The sequence below is a fragment of the Dipodomys merriami genome, unplaced genomic scaffold (genome assembly GCF_024711535.1).
Source record: "Dipodomys merriami isolate MVZ:Mamm:240054 unplaced genomic scaffold, mDipMer1.0.p SCAF_19, whole genome shotgun sequence".
NCBI lineage: Eukaryota > Metazoa > Chordata > Mammalia > Rodentia > Heteromyidae > Dipodomys > Dipodomys merriami.
In genome coordinates, this window is record NW_027203270.1 from 32,557,988 (window position 1) to 32,575,999 (window position 18,012).

General features: G+C 42.6%; 1 protein-coding gene across 7 annotated transcripts in view; it reads right to left on the reverse strand.

Moving 5' to 3' along the window:
• The window catches only part of Spag9 (sperm associated antigen 9), a 131,650-nt gene that overhangs the window by 110,829 nt on the left and 2,809 nt on the right, over window positions 1-18,012 (reverse strand). For all 7 annotated transcript variants that reach the window (XM_070028385.1, XM_070028384.1, XM_070028382.1 and 4 more), the window contains exon 2: window positions 1,432-1,552. In XM_070028385.1, coding sequence (XP_069884486.1) covers window positions 1,432-1,552 — 121 coding nt within the window. The remainder of the gene's footprint in view (window positions 1-1,431; window positions 1,553-18,012) is intronic.

The following is an 18,012-nucleotide window of genomic DNA, read 5'->3' on the forward strand; positions in this document are numbered from 1 at the left end:
CAAAATTTCTTGTTCTTTGAATTGAGAATTTGTGGATGTTAAATGTGCCAAAAGCTTGCAACTGTTATAAGACTGTTTATGAGCCGGGCACTGGTGGCTCACGCCTGTAATCCTAGCTACTTAGGAGGCTGAGATCTGAGGATTGCGGTTCAAAGCCAGCCCGGGCAGGAGAGACCGTGAGACTCCTATCTCCAATAAACCACCAGAAAACCGGAAGTGGCGCTGTAGCTCAAGTGGTAGAGCACTGGCCTTGAGCTGAAGAGCTGAGGGACAGCGCCCAGGCCCGGAGTTCAAGCCCCACGACCAACAAAAAAAAAAAGACTTTATGTAGATGAGTGGTACTCATAGTAATGTGACTCCAACAGGCACAATAGTCTAGCATAAGCTCTCAAGTCTTCAAATTTCTATAACAGAACCTATAATAGAATCATATAAGTTGATAAATTCAGGGTTAACCAAAAAGATACATAAGTCTATGTATCATGGAGCTTAAAAATACAAAGGCATGACATCTTGCTCATTTTGTTTCATTCACGCCCATTTTTGTTACCAAACATCCAGTAGCTCTCTTCTATGGTATCTGGTTAATAACCATGTATGGTATCTGGTTAATAGCCTTGGAATGCTTGAACTCCAGATTCCCAGTGATTTTTATTTGGCTCTCTTAGGCACTTCTAGAGTTCAATAAAGTGCACTGACTTATCACATACATTACACATATTCCAAGCCTGGTGCTAAAAATTATCCAGCATGAATGGTGGTTTTTTAACATTAGACGTAATGTGCCTTTAGGGTAAAGCAGGAAGAAGAGTAGGACACCTCTTGCTTCATAGGATTTATAAAGTTTTTAATGGTGGGAGGGACAAGCAGAGATCTCTAACTACATGAGATGTAAATAGGTCATAAAGTTTCTTGCCATTTCCTTTTCTAACATTTTCATTAGCCAAAAAAGAGAAATCACTCTAAAGGTTTGAAACAACTATTTTAGAAGTAGAGAATAACATGAAATTATAGTAAAAATGAATTAAATCTGAAAAGTGAAATTCTGTTCTTCTTAGTAACCTTATTGTTCCATTAAAATAAACCAGTCCTTTTTATACATGCTTAAAGCTTTTTCTCATTTATTTTTAATTTAAATGCAATAACAGAACAATGGAATTGTATAAATGATCTACACCCACATATCCCTATGTAATGAACATAGCATGTTAACTATAATCAGGCTGAGAGCTAAATAAAGGAAGTGAGTCTTTTATCTTGTTTTAGCTACTTTTGCATACATAGGTACATAACTGTCATGAACACCGAGTCTCAACTTTTGATTCTGGAATAATTTTAAGCATATATTTGAAACCCGTGTCAAATTTCAGGATCACACTACTGAAGCCCACTCTTCAATGTGTACTTAGGAGGAGAGGTGTTTTCACTTACTCTGGTCAGCATAGTTTTTTGCTTTGAGTTCAAGTTGTCTTGTTTGAGATTCTAGAGATTCTACTCGGGTCTGTAAATCCTTTTTTTCCTGTTCTTGAGAGTCTTCAAATTCAATAAATTTCTATAAAAAAAAAAAAAGAACAATATACATTTTCACCAGAAAAATAAAATCTTTCTTCTATTTTTCAACTCCTATGTTTCTCAGTATCAAGAATAACAATAGAGCCGGGTGCCGGTGGCTCACGCCTGTAATCCTAGCTGCTCAGGAGGCTGAGATCTAAGGACCACAGTTCAAAGCCAGCTGGGGTAAGGAAAGTCCATGAGACTCTTATTTCCAATAAACCACTCAGAAAACCAGAAGTGGTGCTGTGGCTCAAGTGGTAGCACGCTAGCCTTGAGCTGAAGAGCTGAGGGACAGCACCCAGGCCCAGAGTTCAAGCCCCACAACCAACAAAAAAAAAAAAAAAAAAGAAGAACGATAGGTATTAATTACTTAAAGAGATTGTAGAGGTCTGGGAAGATGCATGAGGCCCTGGGTTTGATTCCTCAGCACCACATAAGCAGAAAAAGCCAGAAGTAGCGCTCTAGCTCAAATGGTAGAGAACTAGCCTTGAGCTGAAGAGCTGAGGGACAGTGCCCAGATGTAGAGTTCAGGCCCCATGACCAAAAAAATAAAAGACTGTAGAATGGTGAACTTGGGTTGATTTTAAATTTCTCCATAAAAATTGTGGTGGGTTTTTTTTGTTGTTTGATTTTTTTGGGTCCGGTCATGGGGCCTGGGCCTGGGCGCTGTCCCTCAGCTCTTCAGCTGAAGGCTAGCACTCTACCACTTGAGCCACAGCGTCACTTCCGGCTTTTTTCTTTTTGCTTATGTGGTGCTGAGGAATTGAACCCAGGGCCTCATGCATGCAAGGCAAGCGCTCTACCACTGAGCCACCTTCTCAGCCCCTCCATAAAAATTGTTTAGTCGGGATCTGGGAATGTATTTTAGTGATAGAGTGCTTGCCTAACATACATGAAGACCTGGATTCAATTCCTCAGTACCACATAAACAGAAAAAGCCAGAAGTAGCACTATGGCTCAAGTGGTAGAGCACTAGCCTTGAGCAAAAGAAGCCCAGAGCCCAGGGACAGTGCCCAGGTCCAGAGTTTAAACCCCAGAACTGGCAAAAAAAAAAAAATTTAGTCAAAAGTTGGGTGCTGGTGGCTCACACCTGTAATCCTAGCTACTCTGGAGGCTGAGATCTGAGGATTGCGGATCAAAGCCAGCATACACAGGAAAAATCTGTGAGACTCTTACCTTCAATTAATAGTCGAAAAAGTCAGAAGTGTCACTGGGGTTCAAGTGGTAGAACACTAGCCTTGAGCAAAAGCTGCTCAGGGACAGTACCCAGGCTCAGAGTTCAAACCCCAGGACTGGCCAATAAAAATAAGAATTGTTTAGTCAGGGGGCTGGGAAGGTGGCTCAGTGGTAGAGTGCTTGCCTTGCATGCATGAGGCCCTGGGTTTAATTCCTCAGCACCACATAAGCAGAAAACCCGGAAGTGGTTCTGTGGCTCAAGTGGTAGAGCACTAGCCTTGAGCTGAAGAGCTGAGGGACAGTGCTCAGAGTTCAGACCCCATGACCAGCAAAAAAAAAAAAAAAAATTGTTTAGTCAGACACAAATGGATCAATCCTATAACCTACCTAAATGGGAGACTGAGATTGGGAAGATCAAAGTGTAAAGCCAGTACAGGCAGAAATGTTAGTAAGAGTTCATAACTCTTCATAACTAAGAGTTAGATCCAGTATTACATTGCATCCCTGTTATTCTATGAAAGGAAGCCAAAATTAGGCAGATCAGGGACTAGGCACAAGCCCAGACAGAAAGTGAGAACCTATCTCAAAAGCAACCACCACCACCAAAAAAAAAAAAAAAAGCTAGAGGCATGACTCAATGATAAGAGTACTCAGAAAATACAAGGCCCTGAGTTCAAACCCCAGTACCTCAAGAAATGTTTTAAACTTCTGAATTTAGAAGTAAAAATAAGAAACAAAGAGAGGGCTGGGAAGGTGGCTCAGTGGTAGAGCGCTTGCCTGCATGCCTGAGGCCCTGGGTTCGATTCCTCAGCACCACATAAGCAAAAAGAAAAAAAAGCCGGAAGTGACGCTGTGGCTCAAGCGGTAGAGCGCTAGCCTTGAGCTGAAGAGCTGAGGGACAGCGCCCAGGCCCAGAGTTCAGGCCCCACAACCGGACCCAAAAAAAAAAAAAAAAAAAAAGATACAAAGAGAAAGCAATAGAGAGGGCTATCCTGATAAAATATAGTATGTGCACATCTAAAATACCATGCTGAAACTTCTTTTTTTTTTTTTTTGGGTCCGGTCGTGGGGCCTGTACTCTGGGCCTGAGCGCTGTCCCTCAGCTGTTCAGCTCAAGGCTAGCGCTCTACCTCTTGAGCCACAGCACCACTTCCGGCTTTTTTCTTTTTGCTTATGTGGTGCTGAGGAATCGAACCCAGGGCCTCAGGCATGCAAGGCAAGCGCTCTACCACTGAGCCACCTTCCCAGCCCCCCATGCTGAAACTTCTTATGTACACACACACACACACACACACACACACACACACACACACACACACACACACACACACACACACACACACACACACACACACACACACACACACACACACACACACACACACACACACAAAAACAAGAAAAGCCTGGCGCTGGTGGCTCACGCCTGTAATCCTAGCTATTTAAGAGGTTGAGATTTGAGGATCATGGTTCAAAGCCAGCCCAGTCAGGAAAGTCCCTGAGACTCTTAGCTCCAATAAACCACCAGAAAACTGTGGTACAATATTTGCCTTTAGCTGAAGAGTCAGCACCCAGGTCCAGAGTTCAAGCCCCATGACCAACCAAAAAAAAAAAGACAAGAAAATAAAAGAGGCTGTTGTAGAGAAAGGAAGGCAAATGGAGAGAGTGAATGAGGATGTATATGGTCAAAGTAGTTTACTTCCATATATGAAAACAAAACAATGAAACCTGTTTTAGAAAGGGAGAGGAGAATAGGGACATTGATAAAGTATGTAAAATTTTATAACAAAACGGTATTTTGAGTCGGGTGCTGTTGGCTCACACCTACAATCCTAGCTACTCAGGAGTCTGAGATCTGAGGATTATGATTCTAAGCCATCCTGGGCAGGAAAGCCTATGAGACCTTATTTCCACTAAACTACCAAAAAAGCCTGCAGTGGAGCTGTGGCTCAAGGAGTAGAGCACTAGCCTTTAGCAAATAAAGCTCAGGGATCACACCCAGGCCCTGACTGCAAGCCCCAGGACTGGCACCCCCCTCCCAAAAAAAAGGCATTTTGTTTTGAAAAATAGATAGTATAATCTAAGCTAGCTAGGCCATTTTTTTTTTAAAAATTAGTAAGGTGTTTCTATCTTATGGAATGGATATCCTAAAGAAAAATATACATCCTACTATAAATGCATAAATCCTAATACTCATCTTCAGTTTATAATAATTTTTAATCTGAAGTGTATACATTAGGGGACAAAAAATAAAGGAATAACCATAAATGTTTCTTAAATAAGTAAATGGTTAATAAGCAGTTTGGGGCCTAGTGGCAGTGGCTCAGGCCTGTAATCCTAGTTACTCAGGAAGGCTGAGACCTGAGGACTGTGGTTCAAAACCAGTCTGGACAGAAAAGTCTGTGAGACTCTTACCTCTACCACTTCCAAATGATGGAAGTGGTAGAGCACTAGCCTCAATGGAAAAAGTTAAGGACAGCACCATGCACACACACACATACACACACATATACACACACATGAATACTCTCTTTATGTATATTTGTATAAGTATGTATGTATATACATATATAATAGATAAATATAAATAGATAAATATAAACATAGATTGTATAGACTAGAAATATCTCCACCAAGCAAAATAAATAAAACTATTCTCATCAAGGAGATTATGGTTAAATGTAATCACTAAATTGCAGTCTTCATCTTACATAGCAACATATGACTACTGATGATCATTCCTCCTTAAAACACTTCTTTTTGTCAGTTGTGGGACTTGAACTCAGGGCCTGGATGCTGTTCCTGACAAGACTAGTGCTCCACTACTTTGAGCCATAGCTCCCTTTCAGTTTTTTGATAGTTAACTGGAGATAAAGAGTCTCATGGACTTTCCTGCCCTGGCTGGCTTTGAACACTGATCCTCAGATCTTAGCCTCCTGAGTAGCTAAGATTACAGGTATGTGCCACCAGTGCCTCGTGGCTCTTTTCTGGTGACACTTTTTTCATGTGGCTTCTAGGACTTTTCCTTGTTTCCCTACTAGTTACTAGTTGTTCCTTTCTTGATATTTGCTGGTGATACCTCTTCTCCCAAACGTAATCACCTTTGTATATTTGTCCCTGGACAAATTTTATTTTTCTTATTTACTTATTTTGAGACAAAGCCTCATTATATTGCCCAGGCTGACCTGGAAATCTGGATCCTCCTGCTTCTGTAGCTAAAGTAGATGAGATTATAGGTATATACCACTATATTCAGCTTCTTGCTTACTTTTAATTCCTTGATGACCTCATCCATTTCATAGCTCTAAATACTAACTTTATGTTGACAGCTTCCAAGTTTCTACCTCCAGCCTAGACCTAATTTTCAGATTTGTGTGTCCAACAGTCTACTGCACAACTTCATTTGGACTCTAATAAGCATCTTAAACTTGACATGTCAAAACCTGCTCTTTCTCCTGACTTCTCTCACCTCTTAAATCGTTGTGGCCAACTGTTCAGGCCAAATACTTTGGAGTCACTTTGGCTATTTTCTTTCCCTAATATCTCATTTCCAATCCATCATCAAAGCTACCTCAGGGTCAACCACTTTTCCTCCTCTCCAGCACCACTCTAATCTGTGTCAGTATTATCTATTGCCCGGATTATTGCTACAGCAACAGCCTCCTAATTACCTCCTTACTTGCACTCCTGCCATTCTATCCTGCATTTTCAAGGCAGTGGTTAGGGGAATTCTTTAAAAATGAAGTCACAGTAGATGCAAGTGGTTCACACCTGTGTAATCCTAGTTAGGAAGCAAAGATCTGAAGAATCACAGTTGGAAGCCAGCCTGGACAGGAAAGTATGACACTCCTATCTTCAAAATAAACAGGGAGGGGGAAACAAAGGAATAGGGCTGGAGGCAGGTGTGGCTCAAGTAGTAGAGTTCCAGTACAGCAAGCAAGCTGAGAAAGACCAGGCCCTGATTTCAAACCCTGCTATGGTGGGGGGATGGGGGGGCGCGGGGGGAGCAAAGAAAGAAGAAAGAGGAGGAAGAGGAGTTGTATTTTTTTCTCTGCTCAAGACCCTCTGACAGTTTGCACTCTTTACTGTCAACTCTTATACCATAGCCAACCTGGTCCTACAATCTATTACTACCACCCTCTTAGGCCTCTGATGTCATGTCACCCCTATTTAAATCCCACCCACTACTTCCTATTCTCTGACTTGAGCTCTGGGTGGATTCCCCCAACACCAAGCCTTAGCACTTGATTTCCCACTGCTCAGAATTCTTTTCCTCCACATATTGGAATGGGTTGCTCCCTTCCTCGTCTCCTTTGTCTTTGTTCCTTACCCCCACTTTTCTTTTTTTTTTTTTTTTTTTTGTCGGTCGTGGGGCTTGAACTCTGGGCCTGGGCGCTGTCCCTCAGCTCTTCAGCTCAAGGCAAGCACTCTACCACTTGAGCTACAGCGCCACTTCCGGTTTTCTGGTGGTTTATTGGAGATAGGAGTCTCATGGTCTCTCCTGCCCGGGCTGGCTTTGAACCGCGATCCTCAGATCTCAGCCTCCTGTGTAGCTAGGATTACAGGCGTAAGCCACCAGCGCCCGGCTAATTCCTTACCCCCACTTTTCTATCCCCCTTTCCTGTTTATTTTCACCAGAACACTTCATGCCATCCAGCATGCTACACATTTCAGTCATCTAGCTTAGTTATTATATGCCTTTCAACATTAAGAGTATAGGCTCCATGATGAATTCAAGGACAGTTGTTTAATTTACTATTATATCTCCTGAAGAATGATGACAGTGTATTGTAGGTTCTCAAATATTTTTGAACGAATGACTGAACAAATAATACTTTCTGAATTAACCTGAAACTTTCGTAAAAATGTATAAATCACACATACTCATCTTCCACCCCTCTCCCCCCCACACACACACTCACTATCTGAGATCAGTTGCTTATGCCTATAATCCTAGCTACTCTGGAAGTGGAGATCAGAGGCTCATGTTTTAAAGCCTGCCTGGGCAGGAAAGTTTGGTGAGACTCTTATTTCCAGTTAACCACCTACAGATTGAAAGGTAGAGCTGGGCTCAAGTGGTAGAGCACTAGCCTAGAGCACAAACTGGCTTTGAAACATAATCCTCAGATCTCAGCCTCCTGAGTAGCTTACAGTCATGAACCACCAGCCCCTGGCAAGGTGGTTTCTTTTTATTACTATAATTTGTACATGATCACACTTTCTTTTCTTTTCTTTTTGTGCCAGTACTGAGGCTTGAACACAGGCCTTGTCTTCCTGTTCCATTTTCTTGCTCATAGTGCTCACCCACTCAAACCATGGCTCCAGTCTTGACATTTGCTAGTTAATCAAAGATGTCATCTAGTATACTTGTCTGTGTGGGCTGGCTTCAAACTTTGATCCTCTAGGTCTGTCTCCTAAGTAGCTGAAATTATAGGTGTGAACCATGAGGGCATGGCTAATTGCCTACAACAGTTTTCTGTTTTATAGATGAAATGTGAGGGCTTTATCCTAGCCAGAAATGTTTTTGTTTTTTTGTTTTGTTTTATGTCAGTTGTGGGGCTTGAACTCTGGGCCTGGGCACTGTCCCTCAGCTCTTCAGCTCAAGGCAAGCACTCTACCACTTGAGCCATAGTGCCACTTCCAGTTTTTCTGATGGTTAATTGGAGATGAGAGTCTCATGGACTTTTCTGCTTGGACTGGCTTTGAACTGCAATCCTCAGATTTCAGCCTCCTGAGTAGCTAGAATTATAGGTGTAAGGCACCAGTACCCAACCCAGAATTTTGAAGGAGAAAAGAGAATAAGAAAGAAAAAAGTGTGTGAAAGCAGAGAGAGCGTTGTCTATGTTTTGTAGATGAGATTTGGAGGCTTTATCCTAGCCAGAGACTTTTTGAAGGAGAAGGGGGAAAAAAAAAGAAGGGGGGGAAGCCTGTGAAAGCAGAGCGAGCATAGTTAAAATGGTAGGGTGTCTGCATAGCAAATACAAGGCCCTGAGTTCAAACTCCAGTACTAACAAAAATAATAAAATTTTAAGGAAGTGGCGCTGTGGCTCATGTGATAGAGCGTGGGTCTTGAGCTGAAGAGCTCAGGGACAGCGCCCAGGTCCAGAGTTCAAGCCCCACGACAGACATGACAGACATGACAGAGACAGACAGACAGACAGACAGACAGACAGAAAGAAAGAAAGAAAGAAAGAAAGAAAGAAAGAAAGAAAGAAAGAAAGAAAGAAAGAAAGAAAGAAAGGGGGGGGGAGAAGCAAACAAGTAAGCAAGCAGGGCCTCCCTGGCTCTCGCCTCAGGAGGCTGAGATCTGAGAATCATGGTTCAAAGCCAGCACAGGCAAGAAAGTCCCTGAGACTCTTATCTCCAATAAACCACTCAGAAAACCGGAAGTAGTGCTGTGGATCAAGTAGTAGAGTGCTCACTTTGAGCTCAGGGACAGCACCCAGGTTCAGAGTTCAAGCCCCATGACCGATAATAATAATAATAAAATAAATTTTAAAAAGAACTGAATGCTTATATCTATGGACATGCATAACTGATTTAACTTAATCTCTTGTAAGATGTGATATGATTTTATAAAGTGTTAACTCTCTACAACACTTGGCTAAGCATTAGCAAGATCATGAGGTCAGTACATTAACAAAATTATGATAGGAGGGCAGGCAACAGTTTTTCAAATTACAAAGACATCCAGAAATTCTGGCTATTTATTCCCAGAATAGCAATTTACCAGATCTCTGCCTTTTACTGTCTCTAGCTCACATACTAATTTATATACTTTCAGTGAGGTGGGAGTAAGAATCTGTGGATGGGCTTTTTTAGCATGTATAATAAATAAGCACATCTTCTACTAAAGACCCCCTTTCCTCTCAACAGCTGGTAGGCCAGCAACATTATTGAAGTAACGTCAGACAGAACTCTCCAGGGAACTAAACACTGCTTTAAAAACAACAACAACAACAACAACAACAAGCTGGGCGCCAGTGGCTCCTGCCTGTAATCTTAGCTACTCAGGAGGCTGAGATCTGAGGATCGAGGTTCAAAACCAGCCAGGGCAGGAAACTCCGTGAGACTCATCTCTAATTAACCACCAGAAAACCAGAAGTGACGCTGTGGCTCAAGTGGTAGAGCGCTTGCCTTGAGCTGAAGAGCTGAGGGACAGTGCCCAGGCCCAGAGTTCAAGCCCCGACCAAAAAAAAAAAACAAAAAAGGGCTGTGAAGGTGGCTCAGTGATAGAGTGCTTGCCTTGCATGCCTGAGGCCCTGGGTTCGATTCCTCAGCACCACATAAGCAAAAAGAAAAAAAAAAACAAAACAGGTCTGGTAATGTGTTTAGTGGTAGAGCACTTGCCTAGCATGCATGAAGCCCTGGGTTCCATTCCTCAGTATCACATAAACAGAAAAAGTTGGAAGTGTTGCTGTGGCTCAAGTTGTAGAGCACTAGCCTTGAGGACAGCCCAGGCCCTGAGTACAAGCCCCAAGACCGGCAATAAATAAATAAATAAATAAATAAATAAATAAATAAATATAAAGGCTGGGTATCGGCCTATAATCATAGCTACTTGGGAGGCTGAGATCTAAGGATTGGGGTTCAAAGCCAGATCTGGCAGACAAATGCAAGAGATTTATTTCCAAGTAACTACCAAAACACTAGCTCAAGTGGAAAAACACCAGCCTTTATCTAAGAAGGTAAGTGAGAGCACAAAGTTGAGTTCAAGCTCCAGTACTGCCTTTTTGTTAAAAAAAAAAAAAAAAGCAAATAAATATGCACAAAAAGGCATGTACAGGAATAAACATGTTATATGTAACTGTTCAAAACTGAAAAATAGGGGGCTGGGAAGGTGGCTCAGTGGTAGAGCGCTTGCCTTGCATGCATGAGGCCCTGGGTTCGATTCCTTAGCACCACATAAGCAAAAAGAAAAAAGCCGGAAGTGGCGCTGTGGCTCAAGTGGTAGAAGCGCTAGCCTTGAGCTGAAGAGCTGAGGGACAGCACCCAGGCCCAGAGTTCAGGACCCATGACCGCACCCAAAAAAAAAAAACAAAAAACTGAAAAATAACAAGTGTTCTTTAGTAGGTAATGGATAAGTAAATTATAGATCCATACTATATAAACTCTAACAGCCAAAGAACTGATATGGAGCTAAGGATGAGGCTGAAAACAGGGGAGGTGATTCAAAATCTCAAATAATTACTTAGTAATATCCCTATTATGTCCCAGACTCATCCCAGGGCAACCAGGTAGCTTTCCATAGTTACCCACATAGAAAAGAAATCTGTTTTCTGAAGAAATTCAACCTGAGATCTTAGGCTAGGAACAAAACCAGGCCAGGAGAAATTCAAATGGAAAAAGAGGTATTAACTGATAGTCTATAAACCAAACAGTAATATTGACAATGCCCTTCCAGTTTCTGACCTCATGCAGCTTCCCATAACGTATATAACTGGACTTATCTACCAGTCCATCAACCACCCCACAGGAAGAACTCAAATGTCTGTAAGACGATGGGCTACAGAAACCTGAGTTCCCAGCAGGCAGCAAAATACATTCTGGCATACAAAGCTTCCGGTCCTCTTTTTTTTTTTTAGCAACCTCACTTTTAAAGCATGAAGAGATAATTAAAGGTTATCAGAAACTACAACCTGAAAAAGAAAGACAAAAACAATCTGGGGGTCAAAGGAACTTTCACAATCTGTAATCTATTCTTTTTGTTACTCTTCATCACAACATAAACTTCAAGAAAGTCATGCTACCTTCTTCATCTGTTTTGTTTGTGACTACATCACCAGAGCCTAAAACAGTGTCTTGTTCAATAAGTATTAGTTCTTTCTCAGCAACTGTGTCTATCTATTAAATAGCTGACTATTTTTGAATGGGATAGGGTAAAACTAGAGAAATATGAAATTACTTCCAGTCACTTTTTAAAAAAAGGCAGAAAGAGTAAATGAAATTTTAAAGGCAAGAACAGAGCTAGGAAGAAGGTAAGTTTGGCCAAGTACATTATATGAACATGAACATATGGAAATACTACAATAAAATTCTTTTTTTGTCTAAACTTCAAAAGGTAAAATTCTTTTTTTTTTTATTGTGAAAATACTGTACAGAGGGGTTACAATTACATGGGCAAGATAGTGAGTACATTTCTTATCAAGCATTGTAGCTCCTCCTTTGTTTACCCTTCCCATCCCTTCCAGGCTTCCCCCAACCCCCCCTCCCAATCCTCCCCACACCCCCACCAAAGTTGTAAAGTTCATTTTCAACATGACAACTTGCACTTCTCATTGTTGCAACGGGTCCACCTGTATCCTTATTTAAACGACTTGTTTTTCCCCTTCCCCTCCACAAATTATACCAACATCAAATACAGTGAAAGCAGGTATTATACTGTGGGGGAAAAAGGTAAAATTCTTGCCCAAAGCTGGTGGCTCACACCTGTAACACTATCTACTCAGGAGGCTGAATCTGAGAATCATTGTTAGAGGCCAACTGACAAAACCTCAAAACCACCGAAAATAAAAACAAATCAAAAAAAAAAAAAAAACCTACCCAAAATAGAGTCCTAGCCTTAAGCAAAAATATCCTGGGTTTGGGGCTGGGAAGATGCTCAATAGTAGAGTGCTTGCCTTGCATGCATGAGGCCCTGGGTTCAATTCCTCAGCACCACATAAGCAAAAAGAAAAAAAGCCAGAAGTGGTGCTGTGGCTCAAATGGTAGAGCGCTAGCCTTGAGCTGAAGAGCTGAGGGACAGCGCCCAGGCCCAGAGTTCAGGCCCCACGACCAGACCCAAAACAAACAAAAAAAAAATATCCTGGGCTCAAGATCCAGTATATGGGGGGAGGGGGGATAATCTCACATTTATATATATATATATATATATATATATATATATATATATATATAATCTTATATATATATATAAAAGAAAAACAAAAGACAGTGATGCTGGTCCCAGAGCTGGTAGCTCACACCTATAATCCCAGCTACTCAGGGAGGCTGAGATTTGAGGATTGAGGAATGAAATTCAAAACCAGTCTAGGTAGGAAAGTCTGTGAGACGTTCCAATTAAGCACCCAAAAGCCTGTAAGTAGAGCTGTCTGTGGCTCAATTGGTAAAAGTTAGCCTTGAACTCTGAACTTGCACAAAAACAAAAACAAGTTGTATTTGTTTAATATGCTCAAAGGAATTCAATCTTCTATACTGCAAAAATAAATGAATGAGGGGCTGGGAAGGTTGCTCAGTGGTACAGTGCTTGCCTTGCATACATGAGGCCCTGGGTTTGATTCTTCAACACCACATAAGCAGAAAAGGCCAGAAGTGGCACTGTGGCTCAAGTGATAGAGGACTGACACACAGATACACACAGACACACGCAGACACACAGACACACACACAAATTTTTTTAGCTGGATGTCAGTAGCTCACACCGGTAATATTAGCTACTCAGAAGGCTGAGATTTGAGGATCATGGTTCAAAGCCCAGGGCAGGAAAGTGTGTAAGACTTTTAACTCCAATCAAGTATATACATATTTTTTTAAAAAGCCAAAAGTGCCGGGCGCTGGTGGCTTACGCCTGTAATCCTAGCTACTCAGGAGGCTGAGATCTGAGGATCGCGGTTCAAAGCCAGCCCGGGCAGGAAAGACCATGAGACTCCTATCTCCAATAAACCACCAGAAAACAGGAAGTGGCGCTGTAGCTCAAGTGGTAGAGCGCTTGCCTTGAGCTGAAGAGCTGAGGGACAGCACCCAGGCCCAGAGTTCAAGCCCCATGACCGACAAAAAATAAATAAATAAAAAGCCAAAAGTGAAGCAATGGCTCAAGTGGTAGAGCACTAGCCTTGAGCAAAAGAAGCTCAGAGACAACACCAGGACCAGTAGAGAGAAAGAGAGAGAGAGAGAAAGAGAAAAGAGAAAGAGACAGACAGACAGACAGAACAGACAGACAGAGACGGAGAGATGGAGAGATGGAGAGATGGAGAGACGGAAGGAAGGAAGGAAGGAAGGAAGGAGGGAGGGAGAGAGGGAGGGAGGGAAGGAGGGAAGGAGGGAGGGAGGAAAAAAATTAAGATTTATATTTGGAAATTTTCAAATGTAAATAATACAATGGATAATGGAAGCATGTTCTCATTTCTTAGGAGATAACTGTTAAATACTGAATGGTAAAATGTTGTATTTGCAATTTACTTTGAAATGGTTCCAAAAATGTGTATGGCTGGAAGGATGGCTAGAGTGGCAAACTGGCAAGTGAAGAGGCCTTGAATTCAAACCTCAGTACCACCAAAAGAAAAAAAAAAATGTGTGTACACTTGTATGGGGGTATAGAACAGCCCGATAAACAGATAAATAAAACTACTACTGAATCTAGACTGTGGATAGTCATCTGACTATCATCATCTATCAACATATTTTCTTTGCTTTGTGTGCCAGTCCAGGGATTTGAACTCAGGGCCTGGGTACTGTCTGAACTGTTTCGCGCAAGGCTCGAACTCTACCAATTGAGCCACAGCTCCACTTCCAGCTTTTTTCCGGTTAGCTGGAATGGAGATAAGAGTCTCATGGACATTCCTGCTTGGGCTGGCTTTGAATCACAATCCTTCAATCTCAGCCTCCTGAGTAGCTATGTTGGTCTTAAACTTGCCATGTAGACTGGGCTGATCTTTTTTGTTGTTGTTGTTGTTGGTAGTGGGGCTTGAACTCTGGACCTGGCCACTGTCCCTGAGCTCTTCAGCCCAACGGTAGCACTCTACCACGTGAGCTACAACGCCACTTCCGGTTTTCTGGCAGTTTCCTGCAGAAAAGAGTTTCACAGACTTTCCTGCCGGGGCTGCTTTGAACCATGATCCTCAGATCTCAGCCTCCTGAGTAGCTAGGATTACAGGTGTGAGCCACTGGTGCCTGGTGCCCAGCTGACTGGGCTGATGTTAAAGTCTCAATATCCTCGCCTAGTTTCTGGAGTGCTAGGATTACAAACATGAACCACTTAGCCCTAGTTTTCTATTTCTTTTCTCCCTCTCACTCCCCCCTTCCGCCCCCCTCTCTTTTGCCAGCCCTAGGTCTTGAACTCTGAGCCTGGGCTCTGTTCCTGAGCTTCTTTTGCTCAAGGCTAGAACTCTACCACTTGAGCCCAGAGCCACTTCCAGCTTTTTCTGAGTAGTTTGTGGTAAGAATTTCATGGACCTTCCTACCCTAGCTGGCTTTGAACCCCAATCCTCAGATCTTAGCCTCCTATAGCTAGGATTACAGGTGTGAGCTATTGGTACCAGGCCCCAAGATTTCTTTTATGAATAACTAAGAGCTACAGTATTGGGGGTGGAAGAGAATACTGAATGTCAATGCCTATATAGTTCCATGTTTATATACTTCTTTTTTTGTGCCTGTGCTGGTCCTGGGCTTGAACTCAGGGCCTGTGCACTGTCCCTGAGTTTTTTTGCTCAAGACTAGTGCTCTATCACTTGAGCCACAGCTCCACCCTGGCCTTTTTTGGTAGTTAATTGGAGATAAGAGTTTCAAGGGTGGGGCTGGGAAGATGGCTCAGTGGTAGAGCGCTTGCCTTGCATGCATGAGGCCCTGGGTTTGATTCCTCAGCACCACATGAGCAAAAAAAAGCCGGAAGTGGCGCTGTGGCTCAAGTGGTAGAGTGCTAGCCTTGAGCTGAAGAGCTGAGGGACAGCACCCAGGCTGAGTTCAGGCCCCACGACTGGTCCCCCCGCCCCCCCCAAAAAAAGAAAGAAAGCAGTCAAAAAAAATCACAAAACATTGTTCCTAGCAAAGATATTCTATGTTTTAGTACAAAAAAAAGATGAAGACTAATATATCTTCATTTTTTGTGCAAGCTCCCTTTACCCAGTAATACTAAACAAACTCTCCCTTTGAAGACAATAGTGATAAGGGCTACAAAATTACTTGCAGCCAAATTTCTAAGAAAAAGGGTTAAATTGTGTGCCTACTTCCAGAATAAAACAACAAACCTCCCTCCCTGCCTTCCTTCCAGGAACATTTTATTTAAAATTAAAGCGGGGCTGGGAATGTGGCTTAGTGGTAGAGTGCTTGCCTAGCATGCATTAAGCACTGGATTCAATTCCTCAGTACCACATAAACAGAAAAATCCAGAAGTGGTACTGTGGTTCAAGTAGTGGACTGCTAGCCTTGAGCAAAAGAAACTCAAGGACAGTGCCTAGGCCCTGAGTTCCAGGACTGGCAAAATGAAAATAAAAGTTAAATTAGGGCTGGAAAGGTGGCCCAGTGGTAGAGTGCTTGCCTTGCATGCATGAGGCCCTAGGTTCGATTCCTCAGTACCAAATAAGCAGAAAAGGCCAGAAGTGGTGCTGTGGCTCAAGTGGTAGAGCGCTAGCCTTGAGCTGAAGAGACAGTGCCCGGGCCCACAGTTCAGGCCCCAAGACCAGAAAAAAAAAAAAATTAAAGGAAATCACCAGGCTCCAGTGGCTCATACCTATAATCCTAGCTACTCAGGAGGCTAAGACCTGAGGATTGTGGTTTGAAGCCAGCTCAGGCAGGAATGTCCATGAGACTCTTCTCTCCAATTAACCAGAAAAAAAGTTAGAATTGGAACCGGTAGAGTGCTAGCCTTGAGTAGAAGACCTCTGGGACAACACCCAGCACTGAGTTCAAGCCCAGTGACCAGCACACACATGAAAAATTTAAAGCAAATCATGTCTTTTTTTTTTTTTTGGGGGGGGGGGGGAGTCCAGTCGTGGGGCCTGAACTCTGGGCCTGGGCTCTCTCCCTCAGCTCTTCAGCTCAAGGCTAACGCTCTACCATTTGAGCCACAGCACCACTTCTGGCTTTTTTCTTTTTGCTTATGTGGTGCTGAGGAATTGAACCCAGGGCCTCAGGCATGCAAGGCAAGCGTTCTACCACTGAGCCCAGCCCCCATGTCTTTTTTTTTTCCCAAGTGAGTCTCACCATGTCTCCCAGTTGAGATTTTCATGCTTCAGCCTCGCCGGTGCTGGAATTATAGTCATACACCCAGGTATAGAATATAGGACTAGAATTTAGCTGGTGTGATGATGGAAGGCTTGTATCCCAGTACTTGGGAGGCCGATGCAGAAAGATTGTTAGTTTAAAGGTAACATAGCCTATACAGTTGTTTCTAAAACAGCTTAGGCACATAACAAGACCCTATCTCAAGCCCCTATCGTATAACTTGTACAAACAAAAGTATTTAAAAAAAAAAAAAACACTAATAGAACAGGCACTAGTGGCTCAAGCCTGTAAATCCTGGCTACTCAGGAGGCTGAGATACAAGGATAGAGGTTCAAAACAAGTCCAGGAAGGAAGGTCTATGAGACTCCTCAATTAACCAACAGAAAGCCCCAAGTGGCTTAAGTGGTAGACGGATAACCTTAAGCAACCTTGTCCTTGAGTTCAAGCCCTAGGACCTTCACCAATAAATAAATAAATAAATAAATAAATAAATAAATAAATAAATAAAGCAAATCTGGAAAGAAAGGAATGGAGAAGAGGGAAAGGAAAGGAGGGGGAGGAGGCCAATCAGGTAAATATCAGAGAAAAGCACTACATGGCAAGGGAGCAACCTGAGCAAAGGTATCCCACAGGGCTTAAGTAATGGAAAAACTATGGCAGGGAGCATACAAGAGATAGTGGTGGGTGGAAGGATGAATAATATTTTGATGAACACTTAAAACTGGTACAATTCTACTTATAAAAAAAACAGCGCTACTTCACATATGTGTTTTGGGGGGGGTGCGTGTGCGTGTGCGTGTGCGTGTGTGTGTGTGTGTGTGTGTGTGTGTGTGTGTGTGTGTGTGTGTGTTTTGCTGGTTGTGGGACCTGAACTCTGGGCCTGGACGCTGTCCCTCAGCTCTTCAGCTCAAGGCTAGCGCTCTACCACTTGAGTCACAGCGCCACTTCCAGCTTTTTTTCTTTTTGCTTATGTGGTGCTGAGGAATTGAACCCAGGGCCTCATGCATGCAAGGCAAGCGCTCTACCACTGAGCCACCTTCCCAGCCCGTGTTTTGGTTTGTTGGTTGGTGAGATTACTGTTTGTTTTCTAGTGGTGGTTATTTTTTGCAGTATTGAATAATGATTGAACACAAGACCACTAGAATGCTAGATAGGTACTCTACCTCTAGGCTACATCTTCAGTCCCTAGGATGCTTTTAAAGAACTACTAATACAGTAAACTAACTCCACACACAAAAAAAATTCAAATTAAAGCACAGAGTATATTCAAGTTATACTACCATTATAATAAAGTTTACATTTCACCTCCTCACCGACAATTTCTACAAGCAAAAGATTATAGCA